At 35.2% G+C, this 25,671-nt stretch overlaps 1 protein-coding gene across 1 annotated transcript in view; it reads left to right on the top strand.

The window, feature by feature from the left end:
* The window catches only part of LOC125245645, a 30,186-nt gene that overhangs the window by 4,142 nt on the left and 373 nt on the right, over positions 1-25,671 (top strand). The window contains exons 9-39 of the mRNA XM_048156313.1: positions 232-379; positions 1,600-1,713; positions 1,819-1,896; positions 2,012-2,107; positions 2,535-2,641; positions 3,996-4,065; positions 4,182-4,274; positions 4,413-4,508; positions 4,942-5,178; positions 5,475-5,529; positions 5,638-5,783; positions 7,842-7,925; positions 13,559-13,704; positions 14,089-14,228; positions 14,838-14,948; positions 16,894-17,054; positions 17,144-17,308; positions 18,337-18,489; positions 18,776-18,858; positions 19,288-19,435; positions 19,551-19,664; positions 21,148-21,225; positions 21,349-21,444; positions 21,637-21,743; positions 22,224-22,293; positions 24,227-24,319; positions 24,409-24,504; positions 24,683-24,910; positions 25,066-25,120; positions 25,286-25,419; positions 25,538-25,612. Coding sequence (XP_048012270.1) covers positions 232-379; positions 1,600-1,713; positions 1,819-1,896; positions 2,012-2,107; positions 2,535-2,641; positions 3,996-4,065; positions 4,182-4,274; positions 4,413-4,508; positions 4,942-5,178; positions 5,475-5,529; positions 5,638-5,783; positions 7,842-7,925; positions 13,559-13,704; positions 14,089-14,228; positions 14,838-14,948; positions 16,894-17,054; positions 17,144-17,308; positions 18,337-18,489; positions 18,776-18,858; positions 19,288-19,435; positions 19,551-19,664; positions 21,148-21,225; positions 21,349-21,444; positions 21,637-21,743; positions 22,224-22,293; positions 24,227-24,319; positions 24,409-24,504; positions 24,683-24,910; positions 25,066-25,120; positions 25,286-25,419; positions 25,538-25,612 — 3,577 coding nt within the window. The remainder of the gene's footprint in view (positions 1-231; positions 380-1,599; positions 1,714-1,818; positions 1,897-2,011; positions 2,108-2,534; positions 2,642-3,995; positions 4,066-4,181; positions 4,275-4,412; positions 4,509-4,941; positions 5,179-5,474; positions 5,530-5,637; positions 5,784-7,841; positions 7,926-13,558; positions 13,705-14,088; positions 14,229-14,837; positions 14,949-16,893; positions 17,055-17,143; positions 17,309-18,336; positions 18,490-18,775; positions 18,859-19,287; positions 19,436-19,550; positions 19,665-21,147; positions 21,226-21,348; positions 21,445-21,636; positions 21,744-22,223; positions 22,294-24,226; positions 24,320-24,408; positions 24,505-24,682; positions 24,911-25,065; positions 25,121-25,285; positions 25,420-25,537; positions 25,613-25,671) is intronic.

A 25,671-nucleotide genomic window follows, 5' to 3' on the forward strand; every position in this document is an offset into this window, starting at 1 on the left:
GATGAGGGCTGGGTGCACATTCAGTCACTTTATATTGACATGCAATTATTATTGTCCCCTGTAAAGATTTTCAACAGAAATGTTATCTCTAGAACAATGACACTGACAGACAGTATGAAAGCCTTGTCCAATAATAACATGAAACAGTGTTGTCAAAATCAACAGAACCTGACAGCATAAATCCAAAGGCTCACCGTGAATCTGACTATGTGTCTGCTTGTGTCTCCACAGGTTTGCACCGGCACAGCCACCAAATATAGCACTTATCGGGAGTATTTTGGGCTCTAGTTTTTCCACAGCCGTGGTTGGTTATGCAGTAGCAGTCTCAGTGGCAAAAGTCTATGCGGCAAAACATGATTACACAGTTGATGGCAACCAGGTATACAAAAATAGTGTGTTAATGTGTCTCTGACATTGCAAGTATGCTTTTTGTCTGATGATAGTAGGTCCACAATGCTAAATTGCACATAATAAAATGCAACGAACCATACAGTCATGCAAAGCTAGCAAAGTAAAGTGCTATATAACACTTAAATGGTTTGTGCCATTTTGTGCTTTGAATTTGTGTCAAAACCAACTGAGAACTACATGCAGCTTTAGTTGGTTTCTTTCAAGAAATGTGGCATTAACAAGTATTGGGGAAGTAAATTTGCTAGGGTGCTTGTGTGAGTGTTAATTATTTTGTGAAGTATAATAAGGGTCAGACCAACACTCTCCCACAGATGGAGAAATTACAGAAACCCGAGGGGGAGACAGAAAGAACTACTTGGCCTTTTAAGGTCACTTTCACCTGCCAGAACAGAACAAATTTGAGTTTGCAACAGCGGCTGATATCATTTCTAAACCTGGCAGTGCAGCATAGAGTTTTAGGGCACTGTTTTGTTTCACAGTAAACAAAATAACTCCTTTAAGATTGTCTGTTCTAAATATATTTGCAAACTGATTTGTGATTGGTCTTCAAATTTAGGATTTTTCTATTTTTGTTTAGTGGATACCAAAAAAGGGTAAAGCCTCCATTGCTGGTGTTTAATTTTAACAAATTAATACAGATAAATTATAAACCAACCAAAGGTGGCATTTGCAATTTGGAGGCCCGTTTCAAAGAAACAGTTGGAGGCCCCCCATCATTCAGTCAAACGATTCGTTCAAAATGTGGATTCATTCAGAAACAAAACATCACTGTGTTGTTCAAAGACACACAATGTCTGTGTGGATTTTTGTTTGTGAAAGAGCAAAAGTAGACATTGTTCTAAGTGCCAACTGTTGTATGAAATCAGTAGGCTATCGCATTTGCAATCGTGCTTATATTTGGGAAAACAGCACTCTATATCCTATTATAATTATTAAAAACAAGAACTCACACAAGGACATTTTTGCCCCATATATCTTGAATTTTGGTGGCATTTTTATTAAACTTGGTGGCATTTTTGCCTTTAGCCCTCATTAATTTTTGTGATGGCATGGGAGCAGTGCTCTTTTTGGAGTGCAAGCGGTGGCCCCTTCTTTTGCGAGGCCCGTTTCAAGCGAAACAGGTGAAACATAGCAAAGACCACTACTGAAACCATCTGATCTGGCTCAGTACACTTTTATTCCCATTAGGAGCTGATAGCTTTTGGCGTCAGCAACATTTTTGGAGGATGTTTATCAAGCTTTGTGGCCAGCACTGCACTGTCACGGACCGCAGTACAGGAAAGCACAGGGGGGAAGAGCCAGGTAAAATGCACATGCTCTTTCTGTAGTATTTTCACATGTGTGTGTGTGTGTGCGCGCGTGTGTGAATATAGTACAACTACTACTTCTCTCTTCTCACTGTTGCAGGTTGCTGGTATCATCTCAGCTCTGATGGTGATGATAGTGATCTTGGCACTTGGGCCCTTTCTTCAGCCTCTGCAAAAGGTGTGGTAGAGGAACTTAATGTGTTAAAAGAGAAAAAAAAAACACTACAGAAAAAATTTAAATACAGGCGAAATTTATCATGCAACTCATGATGTCATCCCTCTCTGTCCCGCAGTCAGTGCTAGCTGGCATTGTTATAGCCAACCTGAAAGGTATGTTCATGCAGATCTCTGAAGTGCCTGTACTCTGGAGACAAAACAGAACAGACTGTGTAAGTACCATCACAAGACTAATAAATGAACAGAATGAGATGAGTACTGCCAGCCAAATAGTTATTGAAAACATAAGATATGCATGACAGTGTACAAGAGTTTCTGTTTTGAGGTCATTATAACATTAATCAATAAATGGAATCATGTGAGTCATTTTGGGTTACACTTTATTTTAAGGTGTCAGTATTACAGTGTAAATATATATTTAGGTACTGAGTAATAATAGTTAACTGCATGTACTTACTATAGGGTTAGGGTTAGTTGCATGTAATTATGCATCATTTCTAGTTATTACTACATGTAACGTGTAACAATGACACTATAAAATAATGTATTACCTCATTTTATTGTATTTGTATAAAATGAGATTATATAATATCAGTCTGTGTTTGAAATGACTGCATATGAATGCTCATTCTTCTGCAGCTCATCTGGATAGCTACTTGCCTGGCATCCATTGCACTGGGTTTAGATGTGGGCCTGCTGGCTGGTCTGGTGTTTGAGATGGGCACAGTGGTGGTCAGAACACAGTTGTAAGTATAATGTACTGAATAAATGAAGCACATAGATACTACTGTAAACTCAAAGTGCATTACAATGAGACCAGAGGCCTCTCCTCATTCACCACCAGTGCACAAAAATGTGCAATTTTTCTTTGACAAAGCAAATTCAACCGTTTTTGGTTTTATTTTGTTTCTTTCAGGAGGTTTGGGTATATTTGTTGAGAAATGTGACAGCTGTTAATCTTAGTCCAGTTTTTCTTGATATTACTCAAACTATGATTTTAAATATCGTCAACAATAAGGGCATCATATAAATGCTCTGTTTTATAATATTTAAAGGTGCCCTAGAACTTTTTTTTAAAAGATGTAATATAAGTCTAAGGTGTCCCCTGAATGTGTCTGTGAAGTTTCAGCTCAAAATACCCCATAGATTTTTTTTTTATTCATTTTTTTAACTGCCTATTTTGGGGCATAATTAGAAATGAGCCGATTCAGGGTGTGCGGCCCTTTAATTCTCGTGCTCCACGCCCCAAGAGCTCGCGCTTGCCTTAAACAACATAAAAAAAGTTCAAACAGCTAATATAACCCTCAAAATGGATCTTTACAAAGTGTTCGTCATGAAGCATGTCTAATCGCGTAAGTACAGTGTTTATTTTGATGTTTACATTGATTCTGAATGAGTTTGAGGCTGTGCTCCGTGGCTAACGGCTAATGCTACACTGTTGGAGAGATTTATAAAGAATGAAGTTGTGTTTATGAATTATACAGACTGCAAGTGTTTAAAAATGAAAATAGCGACGGCTCTTGTCTCCGTGAATACAGTAAGAAATGATGGTAACTTTAACCACATTTAACAGTACATTAGCAACATGCTAACGAAACATTTAGAAAGACAATTTACAAATATCACTAAAAATATCATGTTATCATGGATCATGTCAGTTATTATTGCTCCATCTGCCATTTTTCGCTATTGTTCTTGCTTGCTTACCTAGTCTGATGATTCAGCTGTGCACAGATCCAGATGTTAATACTGGCTGCCTTTGTGTAATGCCTCGATCATGGGCTGGCATATGCAAATATTGGGGGCGTACACCCCGACTGTTACGTAACAGTCAGTGTTATGTCGGTTATTCTTCAGAGGTCTTTTAAACAAATGAGATTTATATAAGGAGGAGGAAACAATGGAGTTTGAGACTCACTGTATGTCATTTCCATGTACTGAACTCTTGTTATTTAACTATGCCGAGGTAAATTCAATTATTGAATCTAGGGCACCTTTAACAGAATTTCAAGAATTATAATAGAGTAATCACTGTGAAATATAATTAGATAGCAATTACATAATGAAAACATAAGTCTTGATTTCTCTAATTTTATTCAGCCCTTCTTGTGCCACCCTTGGAAATGTCCCAAACACTGATATCTACAAAAACATGAAAGACTACAAAAATGTAAGATGCTATTTTTTTTTTTTTTTTTTGTATTACTTACTACAATTCATGCTTATATGTACAGTATATAGTTATTAGGAAAGGCATTTATTTAGGTATTTTCCAACATTTTGCAGATTGATGAAATTCCTGGAATTAAGATATTCAAGTGTAAATCACCCATTTATTTTGCAAATATTGATTACTTCAAAGAAAAGTTGAGAGATGAGGTGAGTTTATTTTTTGCTCAAATTCTAAATTCAGAAATTTACTACTTTACTAGAAGGAACTACTGTAATATATGACATATTTACAAATTCTGGTGTGCTTTAATGCTTAGTAAAGTTTTTTTTGGTAAATTCTTACAGGTGGGGTTTGATGCAGTGCGGGTGTTCAAGAAAAGAAACAAAGCTTTGAAAAAGATTCACAAGCTCATTAAAAAAGGAAAACTACAAGCTACAGAGGTACTTTATGCATGTCATGATTATGGACTTCAATTTTGCTATTCTGTTCTGTTAGTTCCTGTTTTGCCTACTCCATTTAGTTCTGTTTTCATTGGTTAATGATTATCTCTTCGTTTGTGTCTGATTACGTATTATTTACACCATGGTCATTCCCTCGTCAGTTCTCGTCTATTATAGTATATTGGTTTTTATTAATACTGGTTCATTCGTAATGCTTTTGTCTTACGCTTTCATACAGCCCTTAGGCATTCTCTTAGGCCCTTAGGCTGTACCGTGACAGAGCGCAACAGTTTTTAGCAAAATATTTGCAATACATTTGACATATGTTTGAACGTTTGAAACGTTCCACAATTCGTTGCAAGTAAAAGCCTATTTTTACTGACCTGAGTTCATGACATATTCTGGACTTTCCCATATCTGCTGTCCTTCACAGGATGGTTTGGTACCAGTTGCCTCACTGGGAGTAGAAAACAAAGCCTTTGAAAATGAGCAGAGTCCTGAGCTGGAGGAGGGTGCGTCTCAGCAAGATTCAGAGGTGAAGGTCCAGGTAGATTGGACGTCAGAGCTGCCTGTCGGTGTGTCAGTACCCAGGGTCCATATTCACAGCCTGGTTGTGGACTTCTCAGCCGTCTCATTCCTGGATGTGGTAGCAGCCAAGTCCCTAAAACTGGTGCGCCATCTTTACTGCTCTTTGCTGTCATGGTTTTACTGCAATAATGTATGGTCACAATCTGATGGTGACCCTCATATCCTTCCAAAGCTGTATGACTTTCTATCTTTAGCAGAACATAAAAGAAGAGACCTTGTATAATGAATGAATGTCAATGAACCACATTGACTTCCATTTGATAAAAACATTCTTTAAAACGCCTTCTTTTGTGTTCCACGTAAGAAAGGTTTGGAATACCATGTGGCTTTAAGAATTCCTTTAAGAAGTAGCTAATTAGTTATTTCCCATCTTTGCAGGTCGTAAAGGAATTCATACGAATTGGGGTTAGCGTCTATATCGCAGGCTGTGACGGTAAGGCCTGGCTCTATAACAACATGTTGATACAAGCTGTGCCAAACTCCAGCCTGATAATGGCAGGTTAGGAAACAGTGAATAACCTAAAGGGTCCTTGTGTCACAGGTGAGCTTGTCAGGAGAATGGAGGCCCTGTCCTTCTTTGACGAGGAGGTTACCAGAGACCTTCTCTTCCTCTCGGTCCATGACGCCATTCTCTTCATCCAGCTGGAAACCTCCAGTGGAAATGAACAGGATTCATTAGCTGAGAAGGTAAAATTAATAGCTTAAATCGATTTTTAGCTTAAGGGGAGAATAAATAGACAGAATAGTTTGTGTTCTCAATGCATAAATACTGCAGCTTGCCGAATGTAGTATCTGTGTATCTGTTCTTCGACATGACAGCAGTTTTATGTGTTAATTGCCTCATAATGAAGCTGCTAATGGCACTGGCCTAACTTGGTGATAATATACATGTGAGGTGACTAGTAAATTTCTTGTCAGTTTATTTACCTTATTTTAAATGTAATAGATAATAGCTTACTGTACTTGACTGTTGCAGAATCTGGGGGACTCGTGAGTAAATCCTGATTATCAAAGATTCAAAATAGACGAGATAACAAAAACAATGTTTAGGCACATGCTGTGATTGCTGAAAATAACCCATATAGAAATACAATGGCTAGTTAAATTGGCCGGTTGTAACATGATGCAACAAAATGGTTTTGTTCACAATGGAATACAATTGTATTGCATTCTGTACAGTATATAGGGTGAATTTGTGTAAATTGAGTTGCCAAATTTATGTGAATTCACATTGCTATCCTTTAACTAGTAATATATATATATACATATATACATATATATATATATATATATATATATATATATATATATATATATATATATATATATATATATATATATATATATATATATGTAAGCAATAAGGTATGAGAGGCTGTGCTTTATCGTGAATAAGTCACGGCTGAAGGGCGTTGTTAGGCCTGCAACCCCTTCAGCCGTGACTTATTCATGATACAGGACTAGCCTCGAGTACCTTATTGCTTTTATAAAACGGTTACCACACAATACAAATATCAAAGCCAAAAATATGTATCAATGCAACTTTCACTAAAAGCATTCCTTCTGCAGGAAAAAATAGTCCCTGACCGTGAACAGCAATAGAAGTTACATTATTACACCATTAGATGGCAGCAAAGACTGTCTTTATGAGTGTGTCAGTCAGTAGCAAAGACTTTTACATTGAAAAGACTGAATTGTTGTGAACACTGAACAAGACACAACTGACAAATGCTTTGACTAGCGCTGTCAGTCACGGGAAAACCCCTTAACTGTTAAAAGGACAGGATAATACATCGGGCATTTAAACAGATTTTTTATTATGAACATAGGACTGACCTGAAGGAAAATGCTCAATCTGAATGCAGGTAATAAACTCTCTCACAACATAATCTTCTACATAATAAAGTATGTCTCAATGAACAATATCAATTGAGAACATACACTTTACGTTGCTAAGGGTGGTTGCTAAGGATGTTGTGTAGTGATACACTGAACCGTTGGGTGAAGCGGTCATAGCCATGTTTTATTGTGAATAAAACACTGTTATTGACCAATCAGAATCAAGGACAGGAACTAACCGTTATATATATATACTAACCATATATATATACACACACACACTACCATTCAAAGGTTTGGTGTCAGTAAGATTTTTCTAAACTAATACTTTTATTCAGCAAGGATGCATATAATTTATCAAAAGTGGTAGTAAAAACATTATGTTAGAAATTATTTCTATTTCAGATAAATGCTGTTATTTTGAACTCTCTATTCATCAAAACATGTATCATGCTTTGCACAAAAACATCAAGCAGCAACATTGTTTTCAACATTGAATAAAAAATGTTGAGACCCAAACCAGCATTTCTAAAGGATCATGTGACACCGAAGACTGGAGAAATGTCTTAAAATTCAGCTTTTCCATTACAGGAATAAATTACATTTTAAAATATTTTTAAATAGAATACGGTTATTTTAAATCCTAATATTATTTCACAATGTTACTGTTTTTACTGTGTTTTTGATGAAATAAATGCAGCCTTGGTGAGAATAAGAAACTTATTTTAAAAAAGAAATCTTACTGACCCCAAACTTTTGAATAGTAGTAAACATTTTGACACATGTAGCAGTTCATCTGAATATTCTGTGCATATAGAAATTCCCAATGCTATGCAGAGTGTACATGCTGTAAAAGTAATATGTTAATATCCCATTCTGAAGACTATATATTTTCTCTGTGTTAAGATTTCAAAGTTGCAAGATGACAAAGAGCCACTTCCTTTTACCGAAGATGAGGACCTGATTGAGACATATGACAACCAACACTTGGTAAGCATCCTGCATCTTTAATATTAACAAATAACTCAAATCAGCAACCCACCAATCAAATGTTTCTCTTGCATGTCTAGGCTATTCATGGACTTTCAAACTAAGAAAAACTCCCTGTATTCAGAGTCACTGGGAAAGACAGTCATCGTCATCCAATTAATTTGCTGATAATGAGTCAGGAGACGTTTACCTTTGTCCTGGGAGGATTGAAAGTGGCGCTAACAAGGAAGAAAGTCTTGTTCATCATGTCCTTCCACATCTGAACTAGAAAAATAACACCAAATGCAAAAGTGCTTTCATTTTTACAGCCTTATTTTTGAGGCAAACAAATGCCAATCAGCACAATACAGGATGTTCATCATCTGGACACCTGTTCATCAGTATGGACAGCAGAAGGAGGCTCTTTTTGATAGACAAACATATGTTTCTTGTTAAGAACTGGTCACTGAAAGTCTTAAAGCAGAAGAACATTTGATATTTGTAAATAAATCACCTGAGAAATAACATTTTAGTGTGTTTCATCAGTCTGCTAACCCTGATTTGATCTTAGATGGGATGTCATCTGTGGTCAGAACCTAAAAAAAGGTGTGTTATCTACTTTTTGTCTTTGTGACAAATGATGAGTAATGTCAAACCGAGAGGGTCAAGCGTAATCTTTCCGGTGTAGATGGATTTCCTATCAAAACAGGAAGTCTGGGTGGAGCATATCGATAGGCTCATCACTTTTTTAAAGAACAAATAGCCTTTAATATACATAACTGTGTGAATCATGATTTGCTATTTGCTGTTGCTAGTCAAAGATAAGTGATGTTAGGGGCGGGGCAGTTTCCTTCTAGAAAGCATCTGATTGGACAAAAATTTGTAGTGCAGGATGAGTCATCATTATTTTTGGTCCATTTTTCCTGGAAGAAAAAGATTAAAGTTTAAACGACAAAAGTGAATTTTATCAACATGTCTGTTTGCCGTGCCCTCAAAGCAAACAGACATGGGATAAATGGCACATGTCCAATTTTGCTAAACTGTGTTAAACATGAAAAAATCTAGACCATCTCAATAAAATGTTCGGAATTTTCCACACACGTACAGAGAAGGGGATAGTGAGACCTTGCTGTTTGCCTAAGATGAAACAAATTGCAAGCTCAACAAAAAAGCACTTGTTTAATTTCTGTTGACATTCCTGTGTTGCTCTATCTGGAGGTCTTTTGTGTACTTTAAACATTTAGTAACAGTAACTGAGCGTATTAAACACACAAGGACATGTGTGCCTGAAACACACACATCCCAGACCGCTCACTGACTGACCGACTCTGGCTTTCTAAGGTATGTTGTATTGAGTGTCTCCTTCTCTATGATCTTTAATATTAGTATTAGTGTACAATTCAACATAACATTAGAAAGCACAGTAAGAGGGGTTAACAGAAGGTAACATAATTTAGGCATGAACCAGGACAGCAATCACAGAATCAAAAGTTCGCTTCTCTGTCACTAACACACCTTTGCTAATAAACGTATGACTGTTTAATTGTTAATGCGAAACCTTTTGTATGTTGTAATGTGTCGCGGCCTGACGTCAGTGAAAGTCAAATTAGATTGATTAATTACTGCGGTTTATGTGGATTGACACCTTATCTGCAAAGATCGCACAGTGATCTCCTTGACAATTATTATGGCTCCAGGTGTAAAGTCTATGTTGTAAAAATCAGTCTTGTGTACTGATATATAATGATATATAATATTTCCCTTTAGTGATGACGCACAGATAATGAAATGATAATGTTACAAGGACAAAAAATGAAATTTAAAATGGGATAAAAAGTAAAAAAAATCTATAATTTATATTAAGTATACAAATAAATATTATAAAAACTGGAAAATATGTAAATGTTACCGTGTCTCATGCATGATTATATTTATTTATATTTATTTGAATTATACACTTGTTTTTTTTTTTTGAAGAAATTGATACTTTTAATCACCAAGAATGCAATGCAAATTGATTTAAGTATGTTGATATAATGTATAATAAATGTTGCTTTATGTATTAGGAATAAATTACATTTTAAACTACATTAAAATAGAAAATAGTTATTTTAAATTGCAATAATATTTCACAATATTACTGTTTTTACTGTATTTTTAATCAAATAAATGCAGCCTTGGTCTTACCGACCCCAAATTTTCAATACATTAGCTCATTCAAAAATAAAATAGCATTTATATTAGTTATTTTTCCTGTTTAGCTGTGTGGTCGACAAGCATATCAATGTAGATCACCAAGCTAGAATATAACCCAAGATATCAAGCGCATCTTTTCCCTCATATCATTTTACTGATAAAAACTGGAGTAACATTTACAATGTAGTCTTCAGTGTAGCAGACACATCTCAAACCTCTTATATCAAAGAGCTGCCAGTTCTGATGCAAGATACTGGACCTGAAGAAAACAGAGACATAAACTAATTTGATGATAAAAGCTGCAGGTTTAGATGTAAGAGAAGGGCTGGATCTACTCATTCACAAATTTGATTAGGACATGATGACCAAATATTTACTTCTAGAGATGACGCAACTAATACATAAGAAACAGGGTTGAAAAAATTGATAACTTGACATTTTACAAATCCTAACTGTATTATGTCATTCAGTTATATTTATACCAACCTATTTGAGCATTTCATGGGAAATACTGATAATTATATAGATGGTACTTTTAATATAAAGTCTACGGAGCAACTAAAGGGACATTGTGATGGATGCTTTGGTATACTCTTGCAAAATTTTTGTGTTCCCCCGAGAAACTTTGCGCTCACTTACAAACCTTTTGAGTTCTTTGTGCGCGTACGCAAAATTTTGGGGGGAAATGCAAATGTTTTGTAAGCAAACGTAAAGTTTTTTGGGGGAACACATAACTTTTTTTTCCTCCCATCCCATATTTTTTCCATCACCATGTCCCTTTAGGGGCTTTGTATAAAACAATGTAATTTAACAATACTGTAAAAGCCTTACATATTTCTTAATAAAGTTAAATGTAAGGTGTAAATTATTAGGTAATTTATACTATTTATTTTTTTTTTTTTTAACAATAATTTGAATTTGAATAAATTAAAATTAAATTAAATTTATTGTCTTTAAATTTGATATAGGTAATTAACAGGTTTTTATAACCCAAGTTGGGTTAAATATGGACAAACCCAGCAATTGGGTAGTTTTGACCCAGCAATTGGGTTAAATATTTGACCAACCTGCTGGGTAGTTTTATTTAACTAAACTATTGTTTTAAAATTACTATATTGCTCGCCAAAAATTGGAAATGAACATTTATTAATATGTTTAATAAATAATAATTAGATAATAAACATTTATTAAATTGCTTATTAATAAATGTTCACCTTTTGATTATTACTGTTGCCTCTAGTAATTATGTGTCTGATTTTGGGTTCATTTTAAGTCAGCCATATAGTAATTTTTAATCAATAGTTGAGTTAAATAAAACTACCCAGCAGGTTGGGCAAACATTTAACCCAGCTACTGGGTAAAAACAACCCAATCGCTGGGTTTGTCCATATTTTAACCCAACATTTTTTAAAGTGTACGCTCACACACAAACACGCCCGCATCCAAAATTATGAATGCTGTCCACTAAAGCAACAAAAATAGCATAGTGATGGGATATCACTAATCATACGCAGTTAAAGATATGGAAGGATTTGAATAGAATGAAAAGAATTTACAAAAGGATGACAGTCATCTCACATGAGATCACATGAGAATGAAACCCCAAACTTAGTGACTCTCAGAATTACAATGAATTATGTGTCATTAAAAAAAAATTATTTTGCATAACCTAAGTTCATGTCAGGTAACAGGAAGTTTGCCGTTCAAGGAGGGAACCATCAGACTGTACAAATTGTACTTTCATTATGCATTGAATTCATTAGGCATCAGGATATGACATGTAAACAATAACAGAATGCCATTCTGTGGATACAGCACAACTAGGTGAACAGTTGTTTGTCGTCACAGCTGATAATATACACTATCAATTAGTTTGGCATAACAGAAATGCTGTTATGACCAATCGGCATCCCGGAACTAACATCAATATTAGAAAAGAAGTACTAATATAAATACATGATACACACACTTTTAATTTTATATTTTAATATTACACAATTGACAAAGAACAAACTAATATGGTACGCCCATAATATCTGCAGTATCAAAAGATCTTGACAGTTGATGTATGAGGGGATGAAAGGGAAAAATTGATAAGCGGATGGCTTTTGCCAAGTTTTTATCAGCAAGAACAATGGTCAGGGATAAGCGGGAGATGTGGCTGGCAATGTGAAGAAGGTATCTTGATGACTGTTAATAATTACAGACATGATAAGTAAAGCAATTTATAAATGAACACTGTCTTAAAGATCTCAGACAGAGCACTGCAACTTTCGAAGCAACACAGGAACAGCAAACTCGGAATATTTTATTACCTCCAGGTAGGATTATCACATTGCAAAAACACACTATTATTACAATAAATACACTATTGTTCAAAAGTTTGGGGTTTGTAAATATGTATTTGAAAGAAGTCTTTTATGCTTATTTGATCAAAAATACAGTAAAAAAATGTAATATTGCGAAATATTATTACAATTTAAAATAATTGTTTTCAAATTTAATGCATTTTAAAACAAAATTTATTCCTAATAAATAAAGCTTGATTTTTAGCGTAAATACTCCAGTCTTCAGTGTCACATGATTCTTCAGAAATCATTCTAATATGCTGATTTCTTTTCTGATTATTATCATTGTTGAAAACGGTTGTGCTGCTTAATATTTTTGTGGAAACTGATACATTCAGGATTCTTTGATGAAAAGAAACTTAATAAGAACAGCATTTATTTTTACAAAGTATGATATGTTTATTATTTACAAAGTAAAAGTCTTTGCTGTCACATTTGATCAATTTGATGCATCTTTACTGAAAACAAATATTAATTTCTTTAAAAAAAAAAACAAACAAACAAAAAAACTTGTTGACCCCAAACGTTTAAACAGTAGCGTGACTTAATACAAATTAAAATCTGGCCATTCCATGGACAAAAAAAATCATAAATCTAAGGTAAAAACTATATATAATAAAGATAAAGGTAAATGCTTAATTTTCAAACAAAGTTATTGATCAGTCCTGTTAATCCTCTGAAGGATGCTGGGGTTAAACTTTAAAATGAATAAGATTTAATGTTATTTGGAGCTGCTGACCTATCCCAACTGTAACAGAACTGCTGACAAAAGGCCTGAATATGTTGATATACAAATAGCCAAGCATCTAAAATTGTGGAAAATCCCACATTTTCCCACAGAAACATCCATCTTAAGAGATATCAGGCTAAAAGTGAAGGTGGACACGCACATACTATCATACACTCATCAACAAACACATGAACTCACACTGTGTAGTAGTTGCATGATGTTTACTCATAGTACGCTTGAGAAAACACCTCGATCTTACACATAATTTCCATGATTGCCAATATAAATACAAAAAGCGACAGCTTCAGCTTGACAGTTGCCAGAGCTAGAGCAGATATTCTTAAATTAATTTTATTTGGTCACCACACACAGATCAGTAGCTCTACGGACGCACAATGCTCCGACCCTCAACGCAGAAGTATGCGGTGAACAGACCACTATACTCAGAAGACACCTTTGAAGACGAACATGCAAAAGTCTATCGGAAACACAAGAGATTACTGGACCATTTTATACAGTACTTCACGTAAGTATGCTACTTCTAACTTTTATTAAGCAGTGCAGAAAACTAGAGGCAAGAAATATTTAGAGTTTCTGTTGTTTAAACCAAATCGCATTCATTGTATTAACTCAAATTTTTAAATTAAAAGAACTCAAAATTTTAAGTTAAACCAACAATTCTTTTTTACTGTGTACTACTGCATTTCCAGATATAGGATATGTTCAAAATCTAATATAACAAAAGCAGATATAGTTGTGAGTCTTTTTTAGTGAGTAATAACACTTTATATGCTGTGAGAAAAATGAAAAATATAAAGAAATTTCTTTTTAATAACTGGTATGCGTCATGTATCATATACCATGATCCTGCATGCAGAAAAACACAAATAACATCCTTGGTGTTTGCTAGTTGTACTTCAGAACGTGCAAAGAACGCTGCTATTTCTCTGCTGCCTATCATTGGATGGATAAGGATCTACCCGATCAAAGAATGGCTGTTAAATGATATTGTGTCTGGCGTCAGCACTGGACTAGTTGCCGTCCTACAAGGTAACATCTTACGAAGCTCTTATTGAGAGTTACTCAACAGAAACATTCACAACATAAGCTGTTGAAATAGATTCATGATATTAGATGATATCAGGCCGTAAGAATGTTTAGTTTATCTTTATGAACTGAGGTCTGTGACTGAATTGTGACTGATGTGAGTGTCTACGCAGTTTTTTATGAGATAACTCTGATATGAGGTGATAGGAAATGTGTCAAAATAAGTGAAAAGTGCATTATCTGGTATCTATGCGTCATTAGAAGATAGTCCAGAGATTCAGTATATATTGAGCAAAGGAAGCCTCTAAAAAGTTGGCTGAAAAATACATAAAGAGCTAGTACATTTCTTTTTAATTAATCTCAATTACTGTACTGTATGTTATCAAGAGCCTGAAATTTCCTTTCTAACCATGTAACAAAAATCTGAACTATTTTTGCTTATGTCATGCACTCACTTCAAAAACATATCAATTCATTCTCATTTGTGATGGCCTTGAGAGAAGGTGTTGATAAGGGGGATAATAGTTTAATAAGGGCATCCACATATCAGATGAAGATTATATAACTATGCTACCAGGGTTTGGTTAATACTTATTAATATTTTCCCCTCAGGACTAGCCTTCAGTTTACTGGCATCCATCTCTACCTGGTATGGATTGTATGCTGCTTTTTTCCCAGTCATCATCTATTTTTTTCTGGGCACCTCACGACACATTTCAGTGGGTGAGTGCTATTGTAAACAGGTTATGTGAATGACACCAACAACATCGTGTCATTGGCCACTGCTAGTTGTTGCAAAACATGTTTTTCATTATAATGCTATAACCATTCATTTTTATTGTGCAGTTTTGTAGCCTCTAATTTAGATTTGGCACGACTGAGCTCAGTTGGGGCCATCTTGGTAACAACCCCGGCCAGCTATTATCTGCTAAGCGCAGCTTCTTTTGTATATAAAATGCAGTGTTGGGGGTAACACAATTACTTTTTTCAAGTAACTACACTCTAAAAAATGCTGGGTTAAAAACAATCCAAGTTGGGTTGAAAATGGACAAACCCAGCAATTGGGTTGTTTTAACCCAGCGGTTGGGTTAAATGTTTGCTCAACGTGCTGGGTAGTTTTTAACTCAACTGTTGTATAAAAATTACTGTATTGCTTGCTTAAAATGAACCCAAAATATGCTGGAAATTAACATTTATTAATGTTTAATAAATGAGCATTTATTAATAAGATAATGAATAATAAACAATAAACATTTATTAAATTGCTTATTAATAAATGTACACCTTTTGATTATTATTGTTGCCTCTAGTAATTATGTGTCTGATTTTTAATTTCTCACCTATTTTGGATTCATTTTAAGCCAGCTATATAGTCATTTTTAATCAGTAGTTGGGTTAAATAAAACTACCCAGCAGGTTGGGCAAACATTTAACCCAACCACTGGGTTAAAACATCCCAATTGCTGGGTTTGTCCATTTTCAACCCAACTTGGGTTGTTTTTAACCAAACATTTTTAGAGTGTAGTAAAGTAGCACATTACTTTTAAATTTACAACAAAATATCTGAGTATACATTTCACTTTTAGTGTGAAAAGGCCTTTAGATTTGCCAAAAATAGCCCAAAATTGTTGTTGTTGTTGTTTTTGTTGTTCTTGTTAAAAAACAAGCTCAACCCAGATGAGATAAAATAATGCAAAAGTAATGTAACATTAATTTCCATAAAAAGTACTGCAATAAGTAACTTTTTTAGAGATTATTTTTAACGCAACAATGCATTATTTTTAAAAGTAACTTTCCCCAACACTGCTTAAATGGAGAAAGATTGAAATCTCCAAAATGATTTGTCAAAACTATGCTTCAATAACATATTTAAATCACCTCACAACAACAACAAAAACACAACAGTTGTGTCATACATTTTGCTTCACAGCTTCAAATAACAAAAAACCCTTAAAGGTGCTAAAGAGGATGTTTTGTTTTATACATTTTTGCAATATTACTTGAAACTGTCTTTACTAACTGATAAAAGAAGAAGGAGGAATAATATTATAATAATAAAAGGAATAATATTAATATATATCATCTGTGCACGAGGTAGGGCCTTAAAAACATCAGCCAATCGTTTACGCGATCATCGCGTAAACGATTGGCCCTCTGGCTTGTTAATCACTGCCATGACGTTCCTTGTGAGAGAACAGCGCGGCTGCGCGCTCCAGTAGCTTTCCACACTCTACAGGCGTCGCATGCAATGTTTTTGTCAGGAGACAGGAGTAACAACTGCAGATTATGAGTTACCTGCGGTGAGTCCGACATAATGAATCCACTAACACGACACAGCGAATGCCGGTGGTAAACACTCGTGTTCCAATACTCGTGCACGAGTTTTGGGAGGCGTTCCCTCGAAATTCTTACGCATGCGCTCATTTCAAAAACTCAGTAACAGTCTTTGGTTTCTCAGTCGACGAAAAGATCCTCTTTAGCACCTTTAAGTAAACAAATACAATAATAATACTGTGTAAAAATGTAATATTAAATTTTACAGAAACATTTTAAATTGATAGATGGACTTTAATCAGACAGATATCAAAAAGAGTCAATCGTTTCTGCCTATGAAGACATTGAATATACTGTAAATATACTCACCATTTTGTGTTGTTCTTCACACCAGGATCTTTCCCTGTATTGAGTCTCATGGTGGGGGCAGCAGTGACCAGATTGGTGCCCGACGAGGGTCCTCCTGCCAACATCACTGCGTTTGAGGGCCTGACGAAAGACGAACAGAGGATCTTAGTGTCTGCCTCCCTCACTGTCCTAGTGGGTTTATTCCAGGTACATCAACCATCCTCTGATTATTAAACTTAAGTGCAATGACTGTTTTCAATCACATTGATGCTTATCTTCATTCTCTTTATTTTCAGCTTGGTATGGGGCTGCTGCAGGTGGGATTCATTGTCATGTACCTGTCGGATACTCTAATATCGGGATTCACCACCGCAGCTGCTGTTCACATCCTGATTTCTCAACTCAAGTTTATACTAGGACTGACTGTGCCGGGTTTCAGCGGACCACTTGCTATTATATATGTAGGTCACAAGACACTTTTCTAGCTCCTCACAGTCATAATCGTCAAAAATCAAACAAATAATACAAAAATAATACTGATTAAAAACATTATTGAACTAAAACCCACAGTTTATATTAACAGTATATATCTCTCTCACACACACACACACACACACACACACACACACACACACACACACACACACACACAATATTACAAATATATTACATAGCAAAAAAAAAAAAAAAAAATTCTTCCTAGATACATTTACTTGAGAAGCAAAATGACAGATATTAAAGGGATAGTTCACTCAAAAATGAAAATTTTGTCATCATTTACTCACCCTCATGTTGTTCCAAGCCTGTATGAGTTTCTTTCTTCTGTTGAACACAAAAGAAGATATTGTAAAGAACTGGACAGTTGACGGCACCCATTGACTTCCATAGTATTTTTTCCAAGTATGGAAATCAATGGGGCCCACCAACTGTCTGGTTACCAACATTCTTCAAAATATCTTCTTTTGTGTTCAACAGAAGATAGAAGCTTATACAGGTTTGGAAAAACCTGAGGTTGAGTAAATGACAAAATGTTCATTTTTTGGTGTACTATCCCTTTAAGTCTTATTTTCTGAACAATTAATCAAAATTAAGTGAGATTATGCTTAAAACAAGAACAATATCTGCCAGTGGAATAAGAAAAATAAACTTGTTTCCCTTTTAATTAAGTTGATTTTTCTAACCCCATTGGCAAATATTTGTTCTTGTTTGAATTAAAACTCACTATCTTGATTTAAGAATGTTTAGATATTTGTATTGGTTAACAAGACAAAAATACTGAGGAAGAATGTCATTTTTTATAGTGTATTGAATGTATAGAACATATTATATGCATGATAAGCTATATATATATATATATATATATATATATATATATATATATATATATATATATATGTATGAATTTAATTCATAGTTCTAAAATATGAGTAGACTACAGTGCAAAAAATGACTCCTGCAAAACGATCTGTGTCCTTTGCTTTATCTGCAGACTCTTGAGAGTGTATTTACCCAGATCACCTCCACAAATATCCATGATCTGGTCACTTCAATTGTGGTGATGGTGCTGGTGTTGGGAGTGAAGGAGATCAATGACAGATTTAAGTCAAAGTTACCAGTGCCCATTCCCATAGAAGTGATTGTGGTGAGTTGAGTGAACCCGTTTCATCATTCACCTTTACCTATTCTGAACCTGTGTACCTGTAACCTATTCTGTAAACGGTGGCATTAGTAATGTCATTCCTTTTTATGACATGATAAAGTTTATCAACCAGTATATTTTTATATCTACCAAACTACAATGCAAGTTAATATTTGCTCACGTGCATATAATTCACTTAAGTTCATAAGTCCCATAAATCTTATCATTTGTGTTCAAAGCAAATATTAAATGTCATTTAATATTTCATTAAAAGTACTTTTCCCAACAGACCATCATAGCTTGTGGCGTCTCATATGCGTTCAAATTCAGCGAAAATCACGGAGTGGACGTGGTGGGAAAAATTCCAAACACGTAAGCATCGCAATCTGCATAATATTTTAAAATTGTACTACGTTTTCCTTTCTGTGTTGACAAATTTCGGATAGAAATTTGGGTGAGACATACTGAATTATTAATAATAAGAAGAATAAAAATATTAGGGCATGGGCATTCTCATTCTAGAGAGCATTTGATTGGACAAAAATCGTAGTACAGGATGAGTCATCAATATTTTTGGTCCATTTTCCAGGAAGAGAAAGACTATACATTTTAAATGCATACAGCTGCAAATATATCATATTGTCAAATTAAGTGTGCGTACATGGGCTAAACTTCAATTGAATTTTTTAAAAATTAAAACATTTATAAGGTTCTTTATGCATAACCGTTACATAGCAACAAAAACAAATTTGTCCTGCACTGATGGTGGCATGAAAAATAAACACATTTTCATCTGTCCAGGTTTGAGTCCCCAATGGCTCCGGACCTGCAGGTTTTCCAGATGACAGCAATGGAGGCTTTCCCAATAGCTATTGTGGGATTTGCCGTGGCTTTTGCAGTCGCTAAAGTCTATTCTGTAAAGCATGACTACGTTATAGATGGAAATCAAGTAAGCCCTGACTAACATCCCACATATAAAATGTAACTAAATGTGTAACTAAAATGTGAGAAGACAATCAGTCAGTAGAATAAGAAGATCTGTAATGACACATATAATCACACAGGAACTCATTGCGTTTGGGGCAAGCAACATCTTTGGAGGATCGTTCAAGTCTCTGGCAGCCAGTACAGCTCTCTCCAGAAGTGCGGTTCAAGAAAGCACTGGAGGAAAAACACAGGTAAACAGCTCCAAGAAACAAGACGCTCAACCTCTGTAAAACTGTTTGCAAGCATTTCTCACTGGCTGGAACACAAAAAAGGTAATTTTGCATCCGTGGCGTCTCAATTGGGGAATTTGTTTTCCAGCCACAGAGAAATACTGGCCTCTAGTGCTCAGAGAGGGTTAAGACATGTGGTAAATAATAGAATAAACAAAAGAATGCCTTAAAGGGTTAGTTCACCCAAAAATTAAAATTCTGTCATTAATTACTCACCCTCATATCGTTCCACACCCGTAAGACCTTTGTTAATCTACAGAACACAAATTAAGATATTTTTGATGAATTCCGATGGCTCAGTGAGGCCTCTATTAACAGCAAGATAAATAACACATTCAGTGCCCAGAAAGGTAAAACATATTTAAAACAGTTCATGTGACTACAGTGGTTTAACCTTAATGTTTGTGCACCAAAAAAACTAAATAAAGACTTTTCAACAATATCTAGTGATGGCCTATTTCAAAACACTGCTTCATGAAGCTTCGAAGCTTTACGAATCTTTTGTTTCAAATCAGTGGTTTGGAGCGCCAAAGTCATGTGATTTCAGTGAATGAGGCTTTGTTACGTTTTGAAATTTCAATAGTTCTTTGGCACTTTGATATGCGATCCAAATCACTGATTTGAAACAAAAGATTCGAAACTTCATGAAGCAGTGTTTTGAAATCGTCCATCACTAGATATTGTTGAAAAATTAGCTTTTTTGGCGCACAAAAAGTATTCTCGTCGCTTCATAACATTAAGGTTGAACCACTGTAGTCACATGAACTGTTTTAAATATGCCTTTAGTAGCTTTCTGGATCATGCTGGCAATGCAGGCCTCACTGAGCCATCGGATTTTATCAAAAATATCTTAATTTGTGTTCCGAAGATGATCGAAGGTCTTACGGGTGTGAAACGACATGAGGGTGAGTAATAAATGACAGAATTTTCATTTTTGGGTGAACTAACACTTTAAATATAAATAACTCTTCCCACTTAAAACTTCATATAAAACACTTGTTTTTGCTTTTTTTATACACTAGTAAGGGTAAGATTTGTTAATGTTTTTTGATCACCAAGGTTGCATTTATATCAAAAATACAGTAAAAACTGTAAAATTGTAAAATTGTATTACTATTTAAAATAACCATTTTCCGTTTTAATATATTTTAAACTGTAATTTATTCATGTGATGCAAAGCTGAATTTTCAGCATCATTACTCCAGTCTTCAGAGTCACATGATCCTTCAGAAATCATTCTAATTTGCTGATTTGGTGCTCAAGAAACATTTATTATTATTATCAATGTTAAAAAACAGTTGTGCTGCTTAATATTTTTGTGTAAATCGTGAATCTTTTTTCAGGATTTAGCATTTATTTGAAATAGAAATCTTTTGTAACATTACAAATCTCTTTAGTTATTTTGTTTTATTTATATATATATATATATTTTTTTTTTTTTCAGATAGCTGGTTTAATCTCTGCCATTATCGTGTTGGTGGTAATCTTGGGCATTGGGTTTTTGCTGGAACCTCTACCAAAGGTAGGAATCCAATTCAATTCAATTTAAATTTTTTAAACATGCACATATTGGCTTCAATAACAGAAAAAAAGGTGTTTGCGGTTTGAGGTAATTGTCTGAAGTAGTTGTGTTGTGTGACTGCAGTCGTTGTTGGGCGCAGTGGTGGTTGTGAACCTGAAGGGGATGTTAATGCAGGTGGTTTCAGTTCCTTACCTGTGGAAGAAAGACCGTCCTGACTGTGTAAGACTCTTTGACCTCTCTGTCTAAATGCAAAGAAGAGATTTCAGAAAAAAAAAAACATTATCCAAGTTGACGAGCAGATTTCAAATTTCAGCTTCTGAATAATAAGAATTAAAATACCTTGAACTGTCAAGTGCCATATCTCTGATTTCTGTGCTCGGTGTAATGCCATCCTCTGTCGTCGTCCTCCAGATTGTTTGGGTGGGGACCTGTTTGGCAGCTATATTCCTGGGGCTGGACATAGGACTTGCCATTGGACTTGGACTAGAGCTCCTCACGGTGGTCTTCAGAGCTCAGTTGTAAGTGTTGATCAATTAACTAGATCTGAATATAAGAAAATTGAAATGGTATAATTGAATTGAATACGGTATACATACTTATTGCTTCTTTAAAGATATCGAGATTTAGGTTTTTCCAAATCACTATCATTTATCTATTCTTATGGTAACACTTTAGTTTAGGGTCCAATTCTCATTATTAACTAGTTGCTTATTAGCTTGCATATTACCAGGATATTGACTGTTTATTTGTACTTATAAAACAAATATTAATGCCTTATTCTGCATGACCATATTCTACATCCCATAATCCTACCCAATACCTAAACAACAACTACCTTACTAACTATTAATAAACAGTAATTAGTTTACTGATGCAAAAGTCACAGTTAATATTCAGTTAATAGCGAGAACCGGACCGTAATCTAAAGTGTGACCATTCTTATTTATAATCTAATCTGTTATTCTTTTGATAATCTATTTATCTGATCTGACCTTCAGTCCACGCTGCAGTGTCCTGGCTAATATCTCGGGGACAGATATCTACAGAGATCGCAAGGACTATGTCAATGTAAGTCTGCCACAGATGCATCCTCTTTGTCATTTAGTATTATGTGTACTAACATTTAAATTAATAATTTGATAAAATGCACATAAATGTTTTTACATTCTACTTATATTTAAAGTCCCCCCGTGGAGAAAATCGAGTTTTTAATGTTGTTTATATGTCTATGTGGTGCTTTAAGACAAACCATGTGCAAATTCATAAGTCAACACCATTGCTGAGTATTTTCTCCTTAAAGGAGTAGTCCACTTTTAAATACACTTTTCCTGATAAATATACTCACCCCCATGTCATCCAAGATGTTCATGTCTTTCTCTCATCAGTCGAAAAGAAATTAAGGTTTTTGATGAAAACATTCCAGGATTATTCTCCTTTATAGTTATTCAAGTTACAGAAAAAAACGAAACTGGCGCCGCGTTCGTTCCGTAAGTTGAATAGGGAAGGCGTAGGACATTCAGCGTAAGCGTTATGAAGAACACGGAAGCGGAAAGTACGTTCAAGGCGATATTTTGTTTATAAAGCATAAACGGTTGTATTTTTTTCGAAAATGACCGATCGTTTCGCTAGATAAGACCCTTATTACTCATCTGGAATCGTTTAAAGCCCTTGAAGCTGCACTGAAACTGTAATATGGACCTTCAATCTGTTGGTAGCCATTGAAATCCACTGTAAGGAGAATAATCCTGGAATGTTTTCATCAAAAACCTTCATTTCTTTTCGACTGACGAAAGAAAGACATGAACATCTTGGATGACATGGGGGTGAGTAAATTTATCAGGAAAAGTGTATTTAAAAGTGGACTTATCCTTTAAAGCTGCAGTGAAAAAAAAGACCTATACGGTTTGAAATCGCTGGTCTCTGTGACGTCACAAACTACCTCTGACTCTGACATAGCGAACGGGGACATGGTTTGTGTAACATTAGCAACACATTATTAGCTGTTTGATAACATAGTCAAGCAAAAGGCCAATCATATTAATTACCGTTATGTGTCTGATGTTGTAAAGAGCGATACCATTGTGCAGTGTTTACCTCAGTAAGTTGAGCTGCGTAAGTGAGTGGAGGCGGGGCTAATTTGCATATTCATTGCATATGGATGATGACTCAAGATGAGTTTTAATGGATACAATTATTGACTACAGGGGGACTTTAAAAAAAATGGTAACACTATTTTAGTGTCCTTGTTACACGTTACAGGTAGTTACTGTACTAACTACTATAAACTGTGCTTAATTACATGCAACTAACCCCAAACCACACCCTAATCCTAATCCTATAGTACGTACATGTAGTTAATTATTATTACCAAAGTCCCTTTAAGACAAGTCATTTCACTCGGCGGCCATCTTTGAAACGCCTCTCGGGCATCCTGGGCATCATGCAATCTCTTTGAATGGGGAAACATTAAATTCTCCAAAACTGTTTGCCAACCTTACGATTAAATTTCATATTTGAAATCACCAATGAAATCTAACAACAACCGGCTCATAAATTTAGTTTCTAAACGCTCGAATCATGACAAAAAAAACTATTTTTCAGGCTTGATCAAGCTAATGCGCATGCGCAGACCTAAATGCGCGTCTCTTCAGAGGCGCGCGTCTAACGGCCGCTGAAGTGACGCGATGACTTTACCAGTCGGCGATTGGCTCTTATTTAGAAAGCGGGACTTATTCCGCCATATTGCGCATTACACTTTCTCCCATTCAAAACAATACGAGTGACATGTCTTGTGTTATTACTCAGTACTTAAATATATAATTACACTATAACCTGCATGCAATTACAGCACCTAATATAAAACGACCTTTTTATCTATTGGTCTGTCAAAGCACATGATGGGCCAAGATATGAACAGCTTAGAGAGCATCTGAAAAGAAGCAAATGAATGAAAGAAGCAAAAGTTTGCCTTATCTTCACTTTCTTTCTAAATCTCCTACAGATCTATGAGCCAGAGGGAGTAAAGATTTTCAAAATCCCATCTCCCATTTTCTTCGCAAACATCGATTTCTTCAGAGACAAACTGAAGGACGCTGTGAGTGCAGTAGTTTCAGTGTGATAACCCAGACCTCAGACGACATTACCAGCTGACAATCACAACCTAACCTCTTTACTTCAATGCAGGTGGGCTTTAATCCTCTGAGAATCCTGAGGAAAAGGAACAAGGCGGTGAAGAAGATTAAGAAACTGATCAAGAAAGGGGAGCTGACCTTAACAGCTGTACGTCCTCAAGTCCTTAAACATGATAATGATCTCAAAGACTACTTATATTTTATTATGCACTGTAGCTGTGTTGCGTCCACTGCTTTGATATCTAAATCTTAAATGATACCTAAATGTACTAATCTTATCATTTAGATATCCATCTAAAGTTACCTTAAATGTCTTTCGGCTATAGAACGGACTACAGGCCACATGTTCAATGCCTATTGAAGAGTCAGAGGATGAAAGCAACATGGAGGACCTAGACAAGCCCACAGACTATTCAGATCTTCCAATCCAGGTGAACTGGAATGCAGAACTTCCTGCCAACATCCAAGTCCCTCCTGTGAACATCCACAGTTTGGTCCTGGACTTCTCTGCAGTCTCATTCCTGGATATATCTGCACTCAAGGGACTCCAAGCGGTACGGCACTCATGTTCATTCTGAAAGCAAATTGTACATTTAATAATTTTTGCTCTTAGTATTTCTGCACTCAAGTTCTACAAGTACAATGCATTAAATTCTAATATGATAATCTGAAAACAGATCTAATAGACTACAAACACTTCTGTTTACAGGCCTTAAAGGAATTTATACGCATAGATGTTGACATTTACATAGTTGGCTGTGACTGTAAGTATTTTTTTTTTCCTTCTTTCCTGCAGGTTAAAGGGTATTTGTAGTGTATTTGACAATGTTTTCCCCTTATCTGCAGTGCCATGGTTATTATAATGTAGCATAATGGTCTGTAATAATAAAACTGTGTAGTAACTGAAACCTTTGACATGCCATTTCCAGCATATATCATAGAGAAGCTGAAGAGCTGTAAATTTTTTGATGATGAAATCAAGACGTCTATCTTCTTTTTGACCATCCATGATGCAATGCTCTACATTTATGAGTCCCATCCACCAAAGACTGTGAGCGAGAAGGTGAACGAAAACGTTTGGAGATCGTACAAGCTTCATCTGATCATTCAAATATTAATTTGTTACATTTATCAAAAATGCATTTTTAAAATGTGTGTCTAATTCGAACATATGCAAACAGGTCTCAGGAAGTTTCCAATACCAACACATTAATGGCAGCAGCATGTCCAATGGGTTGACAAGTCAAGAAATGCCGGTAAGAAACACCTGGGATTGAACCTGTTAAAATTAAATATTAAATAATTAAAGCAATAA

Source organism: Megalobrama amblycephala, linkage group LG14 (assembly GCF_018812025.1).
Source record: "Megalobrama amblycephala isolate DHTTF-2021 linkage group LG14, ASM1881202v1, whole genome shotgun sequence".
Taxonomy (NCBI): Eukaryota; Metazoa; Chordata; class Actinopteri; order Cypriniformes; family Xenocyprididae; genus Megalobrama; species Megalobrama amblycephala.